A 15914-nucleotide genomic window follows, 5' to 3' on the forward strand; every position below is an offset into this window, starting at 1 on the left:
AGACACGTAATAAGATGGGGGGGGGCGCACACACACTCACACACATCACCGGCCCGCTATCGTCCAATCAGACGCCTCGCTTGTAGCCCGGCGTTATCGCAGAGAATGAGGAGCCTCAACAGGAGGTGAAGAGCGAGGGAGCGGGTGAGGACGAGTGGGCAGATGGATGGGGGGGAGGGGGGCGGACAAACGGAGGGAGAAAAAGAAGCGGGAGACGTGCGGGGGCGGTTTAGATTTGGCCCCCGTGTGCGGCATTGTCTGGAAGAGATGCGGGAGAACTTAATGAATGGATGGTGTGTAAAGGGGGCATTGCTATCTCACAGAGCAACAGATTCATGCTCGGGTTGCAGCCTGGGTTAGGAGTTCCATTTAGGGTTCGTGCTGTTGGTGATGGTATTGGTGTGGAACTCCAGTCCTGGAGGGCCGGTATCTGCACGCACCTCATTCAAATGATTAAGATCATTGTCAAGGATATCATGCAGGATACCGGCCCTCCAGGACTGAAGTTTGACACCTATGTTCTAAGAGCTTCAAATGATTATTTCAAACCCGGGTTAGGGATTCGATCAAGGGTTTCTGGTCTCAATTGGGGTTTTCAAGTCATCCGAAGACACGGGTGTGGAACTCCGGTCCCGGGGGGTCAGCAGCCCGCATGTTTTTCATCCTTCTCTTTCAAACACACCTGATTCAAAAGATCATTTTCAAGCTTCCACAGAGCTTGCCAAAACGCCAATCATTTGAATCGGGTGTGTTTGGGCGAGAAAAGGCGCGGGACACCGGCCCCGGAGGACTGGATTTTGCCACCTATGTTCTAAGAGCTTCAAAATAACCAGCGTTAGGGATCGTCCCTGGCTTTCGCGTGCGAATGCCCCGATGGGCTTTGAAGGCGGTCCAGCGTTGAGGACCGGAGCACGGCGCCGGGGCCCTCGCCGAGGCCCGCCAGGTGCCATCAGAATGCTGGCCATTATGGGCGCTCGTTGACATTCCCCTCCAGCGAGGCCGCTCGCTCCTCGGCTCGCTCCTCGGCTCGCTCCTCGGCTCGCTCCTCGGCTCGCTCCTCGGCTCGCTCCTCGGCTCGCTCCTCGGCTCGCTCACACTACGGCCTTTGTCCTCCCGCCGGGACGGGAAACGCGAGGCGACGACGCCTTTTGCTTTTGCGCGCGATCGTAGCTTTTCACATAGCCGCAAATGTTTTGTTTTTTTTGCCCCGTCCAGACGAAGACCCCCTCCAGCCCGTCACCTCTGATGAGACGGTTTCGGTGGGCGGCGCCGTCACGCTGACCTGCCGGGTGGCCGAGAGTGACAACTCATCGCTGCAGTGGTCCAACACGGCGCAGCAGACGCTGTATTTCGGCGAGAAGAGAGGTACGCTTTGCCGTCTTATGGAAACTCCTGCTTGGAAGTTCCGTTGGTCGCAGTGACCTAAGATGTACATTTCTAATCTTGTTGAAAATGACTCCGAAATGTGTCGAATGCAAGCTATATGAACGGCTACGTGAACCGCGGCGGCGCCTATCGGCGTCTTCTATTAGTATTCTTCCGTGGTCAGACTTGTCAGAAAGTTGCTTGTGATCTAGATTTCTCCTTAAAGCGATCTCATGCCGCCTTCTATGTCTCAGCTTCTATGTGAACAACTACACTAACATGATACGTACTGAGAATTCTTCACCGTGGTAGGGTTTTCCAAAATGTTTTTGATTGAGCCTCCTCAATGTGCTGCAAGTTACGGGTATAACTTAAAATCAGCTACGAGAACAACTACACAACCCACAACGGATGCAAAAGTTTCCCACGGTCGTCATTTTCCTTGGGAACGTTTTGGGAGTTCTGCCTGCTGATGTATGTAAACTCCTACTTTACTCTTGATGGGATTTTCTCCATTTTCAATGAGTCCAAATTTGCCAGTGTGGAGTTTGCATGTTCCCCCCATGCCCGCCTGCGTTTGATCGGGTACTCCGTGTTATTTGTAGGAAAAGGGCCCGGGGAAAAGCGGGGGAAAGTTTTGCGAGCGAGCGAGCGAGCGCAGGGTAAAGTTTGTCGGGGACGCGAGAGGGCAAAATGGGGACGGCAGCTTTTCCAGCCTGCTGGAGAGGAGACAGAAATGAGAAAATGAGCCTCCTCTCGCGCGCCACAGCAAAGCAAAGCCCCTCCGGGTTGCCGTCCGCTTCGGGGACGGCCGACGAGCCCGGTCGGACGCGGCGGGACGGAAAGTCCGCGTGCGGAAATTGAGCCGTACTACCCAACGCTTGAGGAAAGCGGGACCGGGGAAGACGGCGACGGCGGGCGGCGACCGCAGACAGATGTCGAGCCAGTGACGGCGACGCGCTAATTCGTACGCGCGAGCTTTGGTTCCGTTTAATTAGCTCCCGTCGCGTCCCGAGAGAGCGTTTTCTCACAACGCACCTTTTCACGCACCGTCGTGGCCTCTTACATGCGCAACAAGTCTGCTACCTGCAACCGACTCACCAATTCCAGACTTTTTGCACAGATTTTTTTTCACCATCATTTTCAATATAACAATTAAACATGTTTTAATAGTGATATCTAATGATGTGTAAAACATCAGTGCTATAATGGCTACATTTTTAGGATTTTATGACGTCGCTTTTTTTTTCAGTATTTATGAAGTCATTTCGTAATCTGCGGGGAAGTTTCGGAATGGATCCTTCATAATTAGAGCCGCTTTTGACATGTAAATAGCCCAAACCATTCCGAGCCCCCCAAAATGCCCCTAAAACCTTTACGTGAATATTATTATACTAGAAAAATGCATCAAAAATGGTAACAAATACATATTGGGATTACATCAGTGCATAATAATCCAAATATATCGTGTAAAAAAATAAAACGCTCCTAAACCCTTCAAAATGATCATATCAATGGTAGCAGTGGAGCGCAGTTCACTTGTTCGCCTTGAGATGGCGCCGGTGCGTTGGTGAGGATTACAGCGAAAGACACCTTTTGAGGACGGTTTTATTTGACATTTCCAGTCATCCGGGACGCATTTACTAGTCGGCAGGAGCGATAACGTGCTAATAAAAGTCAGTTCTCAGTTGACACAAGCGGCGCTTTTCTTCTTTTTCCAAAACGGTCATCCACAGCTTGTCCTTTTCCGCAGTCGGGTCACGATGCCTCCCCTTTTCTGGAAGAGGCACGAGCCTTTGCGTGCGCGCCTCATTTCGCAGGCACCGTTTTACCTTTCGAACGTTTTCGTAGCGCCGAATAAGTGCTTCCTCATACAACGATAGTAAATATGGAACGTAGGTGTATTCTAGCAGCATTTGCACCTCCGACAGGCAAAATGACGCAAGGTTCGAAACGCTGCCCGAAGATGGCTGAATTTTCCCAATCATTTTCCCAATTTTGCCTTGTCGAAGCGTTCGAAAGTAGCACGACACCGTAGCGCGACACCGTAGCGCGACACCGTAGCGGCGTTGGAGTGATTCGCAGCGTGTCTCCTGCAAGGCGCCGCTTTGGCGTCAAGGCAAAATGACAGGAGGCGGGCGCGAGAGGACAGACGGCGCGACGCGTGAATGGAAAAGCAGGAGTTGCGGGACGGGCGAAGCGCAGACGGAGATAAATAACCCGTGACAGGATGATGGATGTTATTTTTTGGCTATGTTTTTCTATTTTTTTGTCTTTTTTGAAAAGGTGATTGCACCGCTTTGACGCCGCGAGAGTGAGCTTGTCAGGCCGAGCGCCCGTGACCGATGGCGCGCGCTTGAACAAGAAAAGAGGAGGCGTCGGCTTGGATTGAAAAATTAGGATGCGCAAACGAGATCAATCGTTTTACGTCATCGCCGGTCCCAATGGGTTCCTGGAAGTCGCTTCGCGGATAGCGTCTCGTTCGGATACATTAGAAAGCGTTATTGTTGTTTTTTGTGCTTTCTGGGATTTTTTTTTCACAATATAGCCCGAGGAGCCAGTTTCACACCGTAGAATTTCATTTAACTGCAATGTTTATCAGGAGTAGGCTCTCCAAAAAAGTGTGAAGCGCTCAGGCTTGAAAGGAAAGTCTGCCGTTTTCATGTTTGAAAAGGCCGTTTTGTACCTCCCTGTAGAATCAAAAACAAAACAAGTCAGTCCACAAAGCCGATTTGACAGCAACGTGAAATTTAGTTGGCATATGTACCGTCAACAAGCCCCAGGAATTATTACCTGAAATGAAACAGGAAGTCTGCCATTTTAGTTGGAAGCGGCCATGTGTTTTTGGTCTGTTTGTTTGTTTTTTCAACTTCATGATTCAAGAGTATTTTCGTCATATGCGTGCGTAGTAACACAAGGCAATGAAATGATGGTGCTCACGTCCCCGAGCACACTTGTCGTCATATGCGTGCGTAGTAACACAAGGCAGTGAAATGATTGTGCTCACTTCCCCGAGCACACTTGCATTCCACACAATAGAGCAAAAAAACCTGTTGAAAAATACAAAAGGTTTTTCTCTGCATTTGCACTGATCCACGACAACAAAAACAAGCATGCGTCAAAAGTCGAACTTGGTTTTTGCTTGCACACGTTTTGCGGCACTTTATTCCGCCGGCGCAGTCAGAGCCTATTCTCCCATGCTCTAGGTGGCGGTAAATGGCCGAAAACTACCCCGATTTCGATTTGCAATCGCGACAATGGTTTTTGTAAAATTGCGGGAAAAGGGCGGGCGGGGGTCGACTTGCACTCGGAGAAATAGGGTACATCCTTCTGATTTCCAAGCCGCGCCGACAGTCAAGAATAACAATTCCGACTTCTTTTCCAGCACTTTGCGCCTGCAAACAGGTCCTCGCTAAATCAAATCGCAATCATTATCGATGCGGGACAGCCAGCCCCGTCGTTTTTATTATTAGAGCTGATACGGAGACCACCAATAATCCCTCTTTTTCCGTTCCCTAGAAAACTCCCGGCGCAAACGACGGAGTCGCCGCAGCCAACGCTGATATATTTTAAGTACTTAATTCTCCATCATTTATTTTAAGAGCCTTTTAAGGAGCCGCCGATAGCCTTGAGGGAACGCGTGGGAGCGGAGCCGAGCCGAGCCGAGCGCCGCTAATAGGAGAGATTAAGAAGGCTCGCAAACAGATGTTTTCCGCCGCCGTCGTTGTTTTTCTCCGGCCCGGCGTTAGCGCCAAACTTTGAGCAGACGGCCAGGCGACGCTCCGGCAAAAGGTACGGCGCCGCTCTCTCTTTGCGGCCTCGCGCTTTCCGGTAAGAGAAGAAAACAGGATTAGGCCGTGGATTATGGGGAAATGACTCGACATTTCCCGTCTCTTATTAAAACTCTCGAGTGATTTATTAAAGAGCGATGAGCACGCGGCGTTTCCCAAAAGTAAATCACGATCATTCAAATATCAATCAATCAATCCGAAAAACGTTTAAAAAAAAAGTTAAAATGAAAAATCCCCATCAATCGGGCCTCAAAGACAAATGAAAAGTTTGATACGATTTTAGAATGGCGGCACACCCAATTCTTCCTCCCAAAATATCATGTTTACTTAAAAGACAATAGCCTGCATTACTTACAGTAAAACAGGCTGCGTCGCCATGACAACACAGACCCTTTTCCAATTAAATATCACCTCTGAGCTCTTCCGACAAACGGGAACATAATCGGAAATGCAGATGAGTTGTTTGGAATGCGAAAGTACAAAATAAAGGTCACACGCCTCGCACATGTAAATTCGCTTTGTTTTGCCAACAAACTCCTTTTTAGCACGACGACTTGAGAATAAATTCTTTCGCTTGATTACAAAGGAGTGTGTTGGCCGAGAAAAAAAAAGAAGAACTTTTTTGTCGATGTCTTGGCAGCGCTGCACTTGAAGAAGAAATTGCCTTTTCGCAGGCGCTTCTCCATTAGATTTTGCAACCCCCCCCCCCCCACTTGCTGACTATAAAGAAGATCATAAATAACATCAACTGTATAAATGTACCTAAAAGCGCATCCCTTTTAACATTAACAAAAGAAAAAAGCAATATAGATCAACTTTTGCTAGCTAATTTTTGAAAGCGTTTATACAGGTTAGTCTAAAATAGAAAAAAATATCAATCGATATCAATCAGTCAATCAAGCAGCCCCCCCCCCCCCCCCCCCCCCCCCCCCCCATAATACTGCTTTGGCTTAGTTGGTCCACAGTGCGGATCCAATCCAAAGCAGCGTGGACGGTCAAGCTTAATACTCGTTCTCACAGTTTGTTTAAAAAAAGCAAAACGAAAAACAGCCAGAGATTCAAAGCGGCCATCTTGGGTCATTTTATCCACTGGCAAAACTTCTTCTTCGTTGACTGACTCCTCCACGAGATATTGTAGAGTAGCTGCTACCCAATGGCTCCAGACTGCATTTGAGAAACTGGGACTTTTCATCATGGCGCGTGGGCGTCCACTCTCTAAAATAAGTCAAGGCCGCACAATCACCACTTACCTAAAGTGTCACGGCACACTGCAAAAAGTCCACTTTAAGAAGGGAAGAAAGGCTCAGAAAAAGAAATATCTTCCTATTTTTTGTCCAAAAAGAGAAAAGAAAAATTCCTAAAACTTAAGCCAGTAAATCGAGCATTTCGCTCTTTCGATTTCTTCGCTCAAAACGTTTCTATTTTTTCCTCGTAGCAAGATGAAAAGATGATTTGGAATGTTCTTCAGCTTATGACCTACAGCGTTGAGGAAATGACAGCAAAAACGTTGCTTGAAGCATTTCGGATCATTTCCAATCAAGAACATTCGGGGGGATGTCCCATTTTAAAGTTTTGCGAAAAATGCTCAAATCTAATTTGAAAAAAGTTTGTTTGGTTTTTCATCTGGCAGTATTTGCAGTGTGTAATTGCTACTGTCTGCACTTGAAAAAATGTCCTTTTTTTTTCACCAACTCTCCAAAACAATTGGAGTCCGCACAATTGGCAAGTGTTTGGAGGCGGGCCTGGCGCCGTTCCTATTTTGATGCGCGGCTCGCCGGGCGGGCCCGTCGCTCGCCGTTTAACCGGCCGACGGCTCCCCGGCGCTTTCCCAGGCGTCCTCGTCGGCGCTCACCCGGCGTCGGCGGAGGTGCGCCCCGCTTGTAAATCACCGGGTTAAACGCGCGCCTCCTCCGGCCGGGGGGAGGGGGCCAGCTTAAGTGAAACGTGTTGAAATTGAAGGATGGAGACAAATGCGGGAAGGGCGGAAAAACGACACGTACGCTATCGACGGACGTGGCGTCGGTCGCCGCCGCTCTCCGGGGAGTATATTAGCGGAGGCCGGCACGGCACGCCATTGAAAAAGAGAACAAAAGCGCTTTGAAAGCGGATACATGAAAGGCTTTGTGTGTATTTTCACTTTCCCGGTGCGAGCGCGTCGCCGCTTCTTCGAGTGTCCTTAAAAATAACCCGGCGTGTAAAGCGGGACGCCGCCGAGAGGATCCAAAAGTTTCAAAAGCCAATTGCTTCTTTTCGGCTTAAGTAAGCCAGCAAATTTGTCACTACGGGATTGACTAATTGGCCTTTTTTGCCCGCTGCCCGCACGGAGCGCCGAATAATCGATACTTGTTTTAGCGGAACAAGTTTGGGCGTTTTGGGCGTTTTGGGCGATTCCGCGCGTACGGACGGATGAATGGATAAGCTGACATCTTTAAAAAGGGAAAAAACACACTGAAATCAAATCCGACTTCTTACCTCGACCGCGTCGTCAGCGTGTGAACAACGTGAGGAAATTTGGAGGAGTTTTCCAAAACGTCTGTTTTTAGAAACCTTAAAGTGACGCTGTATAAGATTTTGATTGGTTTTCATTCAAAAAGAATCCATTAAATGATTAGAAATGTCAAAAACTTGCAAATGAATGCGTTCTTAACGACCAAGAGTATATTTTAAATATCATGGTGGGTCTGGCTATCACCAAATGATATTAAATGGGGGGCGGTCGCCATGTCTGTTCTCTCGTGTTTTTCTGCATTTACCGTAATGCCCCGGTAAATGTTACAAAAAGTGGACGCGAGACTTTTCTCATCCGTTCCCTCCGAAACGTCAGCGCCGTCGGTCCAGGCTACAAGTCCGGCGCATAACCAAAGATGTCCGGCGGCGCTCTGGGCAAACTTTGCTTCGTCTGGCCATCGATTATGCGCCTTCGTGAGGCCATGATCATTTTAATTCCGTGTGAAGGTGCGTAGGTGGTGGGGAAAGCGTCCGCACCGGGAGGATTAGGGAGCAAAGGCGGCGGGTGGAAAAAAAAAAAGGGGGGGGGGGGGGACAGAGGTACCTCCTTTACACGCGTTTGATGAGCCGCGATCAATGGGCGCCGTTTGATCGGACGGAACGGTTTGATGAAGGAAGGCCGGGACGGAACAAAGCCTCGGTGCCTCCCGTTACCGTATTCGCCAGGATAACTCATTTATCGTAGAATGAGGTTTCGCATCCATCGTAATCAAGCGACCGCTTTGGATTGGATGCTCCACACGTGGGAGGATTCTGTGACTTTCTTCAAATGGACTTTTTGCGGCGCGTATTTGGGAGAGTTCGGTTTTTGCAAACCGTTTCCTAGCAGGGTTTTGTTTTTTTCCCCCTTCCGCTATACGACCGCATTAAAGCGCTTGACGACTCCGGATGATCGGCGCAGACAAACGGGTCCTCCATTATCTAATAAACGCGTTAAGCACTTTAGCCGCGCAATCGCGCGTATCAAATGCGCGTACCGTTCGGAAGCCTCTCCTGCCCCTAAAAAAAAGAGAGGAAGAAGAAATGACAGCCACCAAAGTGTCTCTCTGGCTTGTATTTGTCCAGCGTTGAAGTGTGAAAATATTTGTCTTCCTCCCGCGCTTCCCCTTCGCGCACGGCAAATAAGGCGAAGGAAAGGGAATGCACTCTATGGATGCGCTGAGCCCACAGGAAAGATATTTTTACGTCTTCTATTATTCGTAGGCATGTTTCAAGTTGAAAGAGCATGGCGGAGATTGAGGTCGTGCGTTCAGACCTCCCGATACGTCGTCCAATTTGGGCGGATTTTCCCCAAATGAAAAAGCGGGAATTTGATGCGGGCTTTGCCCCCGATGCTTGCTGGCCGCAATCAAGTGGGCCCTCTTCTTCCTCTGAGTCTTGTCTGTGTGCGTGCACTTTGTCTTCCGGAATAGCTGACCACTTGTGCTGTTCGATTTTGCTGGATAAAAGCCTCCCGACTGACTGATTGACGCTCGGGTCAAAGTGCAAACTCTGGAACGCACCGTTATTAAAAAAAAAAACAACCAAAAAAAACAGATGTGGGCTTCCTCTGGACTCCAGTTTATTCGTAAGAATACGCACTATGTTTGAGTGATCCCGAATCGTCCCCAAGCGCCCGTCTGCGGCCCGGCACTGATCCGTGCATCAGCGCTCCAAATAATGATGTTTTGGAAGTGATTTAGTTGATCCTGTAACACTTATACTGTAGACGTGTGCTACTATTTGTGCTTTGTTTGCCTCGATCTTGTTTTTTTGGCGCCGCCTCCGGCCGCTGTTGATATTACATCTTGTAGTGGGGAAGGAGGGCGTGGCTTCACTGTCGATGACACGTCGTTCCGTTTCTTTGTGAAATGTGGCCCGCGAGTGTCTAGTTGTGCTTCCTTTGTAAGAATGTTGTCATTGAGGCCCCAAATGAGTTAGTTAGTTGATCCAACAACTTTTGACTGCGGATAACATGCTAGCTAATGTTAGTTCTTATCTTCGGCATGTTATAGCGCTGCCTTGTATGCGTTTAGCTCGTTAGCGTTTTCATTTGTGCACAAACGAGAGGCACGAGTTCTTGCGCCGATGTTTACTGTGCACTTGCACTTTTCATCTTTACACGCTTCATCCTCACTTTCCACCAACAGAACATGCCGTAGAACTAACAAAACAAAACTTATTTTAGCTAAAGCTAACATTGTACCTATTCGCATAAAAACACGTGTTTTTTATGTTAACTGGCGTTAACTGGCGTGCCGTCGCATCTGACGTTAGCCTCGTTAGTGCGTCGTTAGCATTTTAGCATAACATACAGGAAGTACTTCACATGACTTAAAAGTAAACATGCTCAAAATTATACCAAAACTAATATTATTGCTCCTATGGACATGGACACGTAAAATAAAAATGTACAAAAAAAGCAACCTAAACAAACTTCCCTGCACTCACTACCAATACACCAGCGCCAGCTCAAGGCAAACAAATGAACTACATTCATATTATGAACGTTTTTTTTTTTTAGACTTGGAACAGATTGGATATTTACATGTAAAAAGCTACTTACGAAAAAACCCACGTCACGAAATGACTTATTGAACAAATTAATTTCGTAATCCAGAAACATGCTTTATAGAATCAATGAATAATAGCAATTTACTCGCGCAAAAAAACGTTAGCAAAAATGTTCATTTATGATAACGCTATGCAAAACTAGCTAATTGCTTCGCCACTAAACTACGACATTTTAACGTTACAAATTCGCACGTTTGTAAAGCTAAAATTTGGAACATCATGGCGTGGAAATCCGTGCTAGCGTCACCTACGACAAGATGACATGGTTTACTTTGAAAGCAATAGGAAGTAAGAAAATAAAAGCCCTGAAATCAAAGAAGATGACAAATGTGTGCGATTTCAGGCGACCAGAGCAGAATTAAAAAGAGTGCAAAGTCCAGGGGCAATGAAAGCGCGTGTGTGTGCGTGTGTGTCTGAGGGCCGCTCATGAAGACAAATGTAGTGACCTTGCAGAGTGATAAGGCATGAAGATAGAGTAGTGTTGGATATAATAACTGTGTGTGTGTGCGAGAGAGAGAGAGAGAGAGCGTTTGTGGCAGGTACACAAAGTGAAAGAAAGACACAAGTGTGTGTCTCTGTGTTAAAAGGAGTGAGTGAAGAAATCCAAAATAGTATAAATGTAAAAAAATAGTGGGGCTTCATCTTAATTTATTTAGCTTTTATTCCTTTTTTTGCATTCCTCCTTCTAAAAAAAATGTAAAGTTAAAAAAACAACAACACAGACTCGCTGTGACATTTTTAAATGTCAGCAGCGCTGCAAAGAATTTCCCCAAGTAAATCTGGGAGCTCCTTCTCCAAACTTCTCCAAACTTCTCCGGCAAGAATATAGTATGTGACCTTTGATGATGTCATCCTATGTCAACCAATCGCATGCTTGCTCAGAGAAATGAGGTTTGAAGGGGAGTCAACGCAAATAGAAAAGCTCTATTTTGGCAGACAGCTCCTCTCCGGCGAAGAGTAAATGCCCACACGTCCGAATTGAGTTCACCATTCAAATGACCTGTTTAATTCTATGCGGTAGCTTTCCTAGCGCACTGCAAAAAGTGCCGGACCAAATAAATGAATGAAACAGAAAAAAAATGGGCAAACTTTCCCTTTTGGAGAAAAAAAACAAAGCAAAAACTACCAATGGAGGAAGATTTATTTTTCTCGCCAGGAAATCTTCGACGTACGGTAAAGGTTCTTCTCGAACCTTGTAAGCACGATGCCGTGTGCTGCCGTTTAGGATTCGGGCTCTCGGCGTTTGCGTTTCCATTTTTTGGGGGGCGGCTACGAGTCGGCGAAACGCCACAGGCGACACCAGACGCAAATATGACAACAAAGTAGGACACGCTAGCAGATTAGCACGTTAGCCGCGCCGGATTAATTCCCTTTGGCGACGCGGCGGCGTGACAAGTGTGACGGCGCTTTGAAAACAACGACAGCAAAACGACGGGGGGAAAAAATACATAAGGCGCCGATCCCAACTCGGAGCTCTTCTTCTACGCGTCATGTCAGCTCTTCTCAAGCCCTGCCGAGCTAAGGCGCCGCCGCCGCCGCACGGCGCCGGCTGACAAACGCGCTGTCGCGGCCGTGTCCGACGGAGCTTTCGTGTGGAAACTCAACAACGGCGTCGCGTGATTTTCCTTCCGAGCAAACGGGAGGCTCGCGTATCCTCGACCCGCTGCGGAAGGGACACGGACGGATGCGGGGACGGAAAGGCGGGCGCCCAGACACCAAGACAGACTCCAGCCATAGGTCCATTCTCATAAGACTTTGTTGTAGTTAGCGCTTCCGGCATTGGGAGCGATGCTCTCAAGATGAAGACGTTTCCGCATACAGAAACGACCGACGGGTCCACAGACGTACGGACACTCCAGAGACGTAGGGAGACGGACAGAAAAAGTAGAAAGAAAATATCGACAGACCGGTCGCGAGACAAACGCGGACAGCTAGAGAGACGGACGCAAACAGGTTGACGGACGCGTCGACAATGGAGAGACAAAAAGGAAGAGAGAAAAGTACAAGGCAAGTACAGACGGACGTTGAAAAAGGCCGAGTTAAGACGAACGGACGGGGGGACGGACGGGCGGGCGGGCGGACGGACGGGCGGGCCGGCAGGCAGGCAGGCATCAATCCCGGCATGCAAAAACAGCAAAGGTCATTGCTATCAAGGAACTGGATTTCATCCAATTTCATCATCATCGTCATCATCTTCCTCATAATCTAAGATCTCTCCTCGGCGACACGCCCACCCGTGTCACTCTTCATCTTCATCCTCCTCATCCTCCCTTTTCTTCCTGCTTTCCTTCTTACATCATTTTCATACACGCTGGCGCACACACACACACACACACAATCATTAATTCCATATTCCTATTTCACCTCTGCCATCCTCTTTCCTTCCCCCATCATTTTCTTCTGGTCCCCCCCTCCCTCCCTCCCTCCCTTCCTCCCCCTTTGGTTCATCATCCTTCCCTTCTGTTTTGCGCACCGTCTCCACAGGCCTTTTCATCTCCATTTTGTAAAAGCTCCCCTCTCCCCTTTATTGCAGCAAATAACCAACAGCAGCACACATAAAAGTTGTACAATATTAATAACGCCACATCCAGCACAGAAGCCTTTACAGAAACTTTGTACCCCCACAGAGTAGGCGCACCCCCCCGCTGCACCTCACCCCTTAAGATAGCGTCAAAATAGCTAATAAAGGCGCCGCGTTTTGTCACGCAAATTAGAGTTATTGTGTATTTATTGTGCCGGTTCATGCATTTTTAATCCGGCGCACCCCTGGGGGTGCGCGCACCACACTTGAGGGATCCCTGATATATGGGACCCACTCGGCGCAAACGTGAGAAACTGTCATATACAAACTGCAGTCGCCGTCCGTCGAAAGGTCGGCACGCACCCCCGGGGTGCGCAAACCGTCCTTTGATAACGGATCGAAAACAGTGGAAAGTCATTTGCAAACAGCAATTACATTGGAAGGCGCAGGTGCGCCCACACGAGAATCTCTAAGATAACAGGATATGATGTCAAAGTATCACAACCCCCAAGGGTGCAAGACCACCATTTGGTAATCAGATATGCACAACATTCAAAACGCTTTGTGAAAATGTCACTGACTGCGTCAGAATCAAAAAATTCCACATCCTGCCTGCACACCCTGGAGGTGTGCGTCCCACATTTTGAAAATCCACGATACGCATATTACATTGTAAGAATATCGTGACTCGACATAACTGCCGGGACCGCCATAAATACACTCCGGCGTTGGATAGAAGGGCGGTTAGACGTACCCCCGGGTGCGCGCGCAAGTTTATGATAAAAACATCACGGCTCTTTCTAAATTTTCGAAACAATCAAACGGCGACTCCCATTAGTTAGGATTACGCTCACGCCCCCCTTGGGGGTGCGCGCTCCACATTTGGGGAATCCCTGATATACAGGCCACGGCGCCAAAAGATCCCGACTCAGCGTAAATGTTCAAAAGGCTCATTAGATGGGCCGGTGCTGGCGCACCCCCTGGGGTGCGCCCGACTTGGCTGATGTACAGGATGCGGCGTAAAACTCTGATGACTGCGCATCAACGCTCACATGTGCAAGGAGGGTGAAACGTGGGCATCCGGCGCAAAACAAAAACGCGGCGGTGAAACGCGGATGAGCTGGCCTGAATGAGGTTGCGCGCTCGTCACCGTCCTTCTCCGTCTCGTTGTTGCGGCCGCAGCGCTGCGAGACAACCGCATCCAGCTGCACCGCTCCACGCCCACCGAGCTGTCCATCATCATCTCCGAGGTGCAGTTGTCCGACGAGGGCGAGTACACCTGCTCCATCTTCACCATGCCCGTGCGCACCGCGCGTGCCACCGTCACCGTGCTGGGTAAGGTATATGTGCTGTGTTATATAAATATGTCTACATACATACATACATACACACACATATATATATATCTTAGTATATCCCTGCATCCTAGACACTCATTTTTTGACGGGACGCGTACTTTCAAATCAGTGTGCAGACGCATTGTCTTTTGACATCAAGATATGAATCATTGTCCATTAAGGCTTTTATTCAACAAAAATTTTTGACAACGCGGTCCGCCATGTGTGTTTTCATCTGGCAGGTCACATTGTCTCGTTTTGATCCAAGATCTCGTTGCCGTGAGATTTTGTCTGCGGGTCGTCATTAGTGGAAAAAATACCTCTTAAAAAGTGCTGTCTTTAGGCCCGAAACAACTTCAACGCTGCATTTTTTTGAGTATCAGTGAAGTCAAATAATACACAATGAGGTAACAATGAGCCAGAAAGTACAAAGCCAAAACCAAATGCTTCAGAAGATCGAGAAGAGGAACAAAACAGACGCGAACGCTCAAAGGAACAAGCACATTTTTCCACCAAAATAGACAGCGTTATATCAGTGGTTGCAATATGAAGAATATGATAGTTCATTAGTGTGCAAAACCTCTTGCCCAATAAAAAAGGCAGTTCAACCTTTTGTCTAAAAAAAACAAAAACAGAATTCGCACAATATTGTGTCAAAAAATGTATTTCCTTGCGATTATGTCTTGCTATATATTTTTCGGATTGATCTATCGTAGCGATGTTTGCGGGTTGATCCCGTAGATGAAAGGGTTCTTTCTTGACCTTGCGAAAGTCACGAGACGCCTGCTTCCAAACGTGGCTGTGAACTACACCGAGGTATTGATCAGATCAAAAAATATCATGCTCAATATTTAATGTGGCAGCGTTTGATGCTGTGCCGCGTGCGCGCGCGCGCGCGCTATGAAGCGGTATTGAATATGAATGAGGCAATAGTAATAGTCCACATACGGACACGGCTGTCCAGACAAGCACAATAAAAGATTTATGAATTATTCCACAGCAGGCTAACGAGGAAGCGCACCAGCCAACCGGCCAACGGACATTCAAAAATGACGCGCGCGCACATTTGTGTTGTTGCCACACTCCATTTCCCCTTACCGGCGTTCCCGTGTGGCTGGCAGAGTTTTGGGCATTTTCATCAAATTTTGATGCTTTTCCGGCTGATGAAAAATGTATGCGAGGCCACATCCGCACTGTGTCGCTGCCGCCAATTATACGCGAGCCCAAAAAATACACAATTATTTCATAGGCGATCAGGCACTTCAATCTTAAGATTGCCTTTTTGAATCTTGTAACCACGTTCCAATGTCGATGTTGTGAACGTTGTTATGACTGCGAGCTTCCCGCAGAAACCGATTTGATAGAAGGAAGGCACGTATGGGCGGCGCTTTGCATTTTAATGCCGGCAAAGGCCTGTTTTTTGCTTGGCGTTGGAGCTGCAAGATGGCGCGACATGGGAAGAGCAAACCAGCTCTTTTTCTTCCCGGCTACCATAGAACTCAAATTCAATAAGAAACGACATTGCCAATGTGCCCAACGGGATTTAGATGCGCATATTACACTGTGGAAAGTACCGTACTTCTCAGAGTACAAGTTGAGTTTTTTTCTCCTCGTTTTCAAGCCTCCAATATTAGGGCGTTTTTTCCACCAATGTGTTATTTTAATAACACACACCATGTGTTTTCATTGGACAGCCATGAGCCCCTAAAGTCAGGGGTAGACTTATACTGGTGTTTACGTCAAATTCAGCGAGGTCGACTCGTACTCTGAGAAACGCGGTACTTAAATCCGGCGTCCTTTGAAAAACACACATACAACCTCATACACCTTGAAAGGGCG

The 15914-nt window shown here is 47.9% G+C and overlaps 1 protein-coding gene across 2 annotated transcripts in view; it reads left to right on the forward strand.

Moving 5' to 3' along the window:
- The window catches only part of cadm3 (cell adhesion molecule 3), a 67454-nt gene that overhangs the window by 33484 nt on the left and 18056 nt on the right, over positions 1 to 15914 (forward strand). For both annotated transcript variants that reach the window (XM_088428673.1, XM_088428674.1), the window contains exons 3-4: positions 1216 to 1365; positions 13921 to 14073. In XM_088428673.1, coding sequence (XP_088284799.1) covers positions 1216 to 1365; positions 13921 to 14073 — 303 coding nt within the window. The remainder of the gene's footprint in view (positions 1 to 1215; positions 1366 to 13920; positions 14074 to 15914) is intronic.

The sequence above is a fragment of the Hippichthys cyanospilos genome, chromosome 12, assembly GCF_059441005.1.
Source record: "Hippichthys cyanospilos isolate Australia breed blue-spotted pipefish chromosome 12, RoL_Hcya_1.0, whole genome shotgun sequence".
Classification (NCBI taxonomy): domain Eukaryota; kingdom Metazoa; phylum Chordata; class Actinopteri; order Syngnathiformes; family Syngnathidae; genus Hippichthys; species Hippichthys cyanospilos.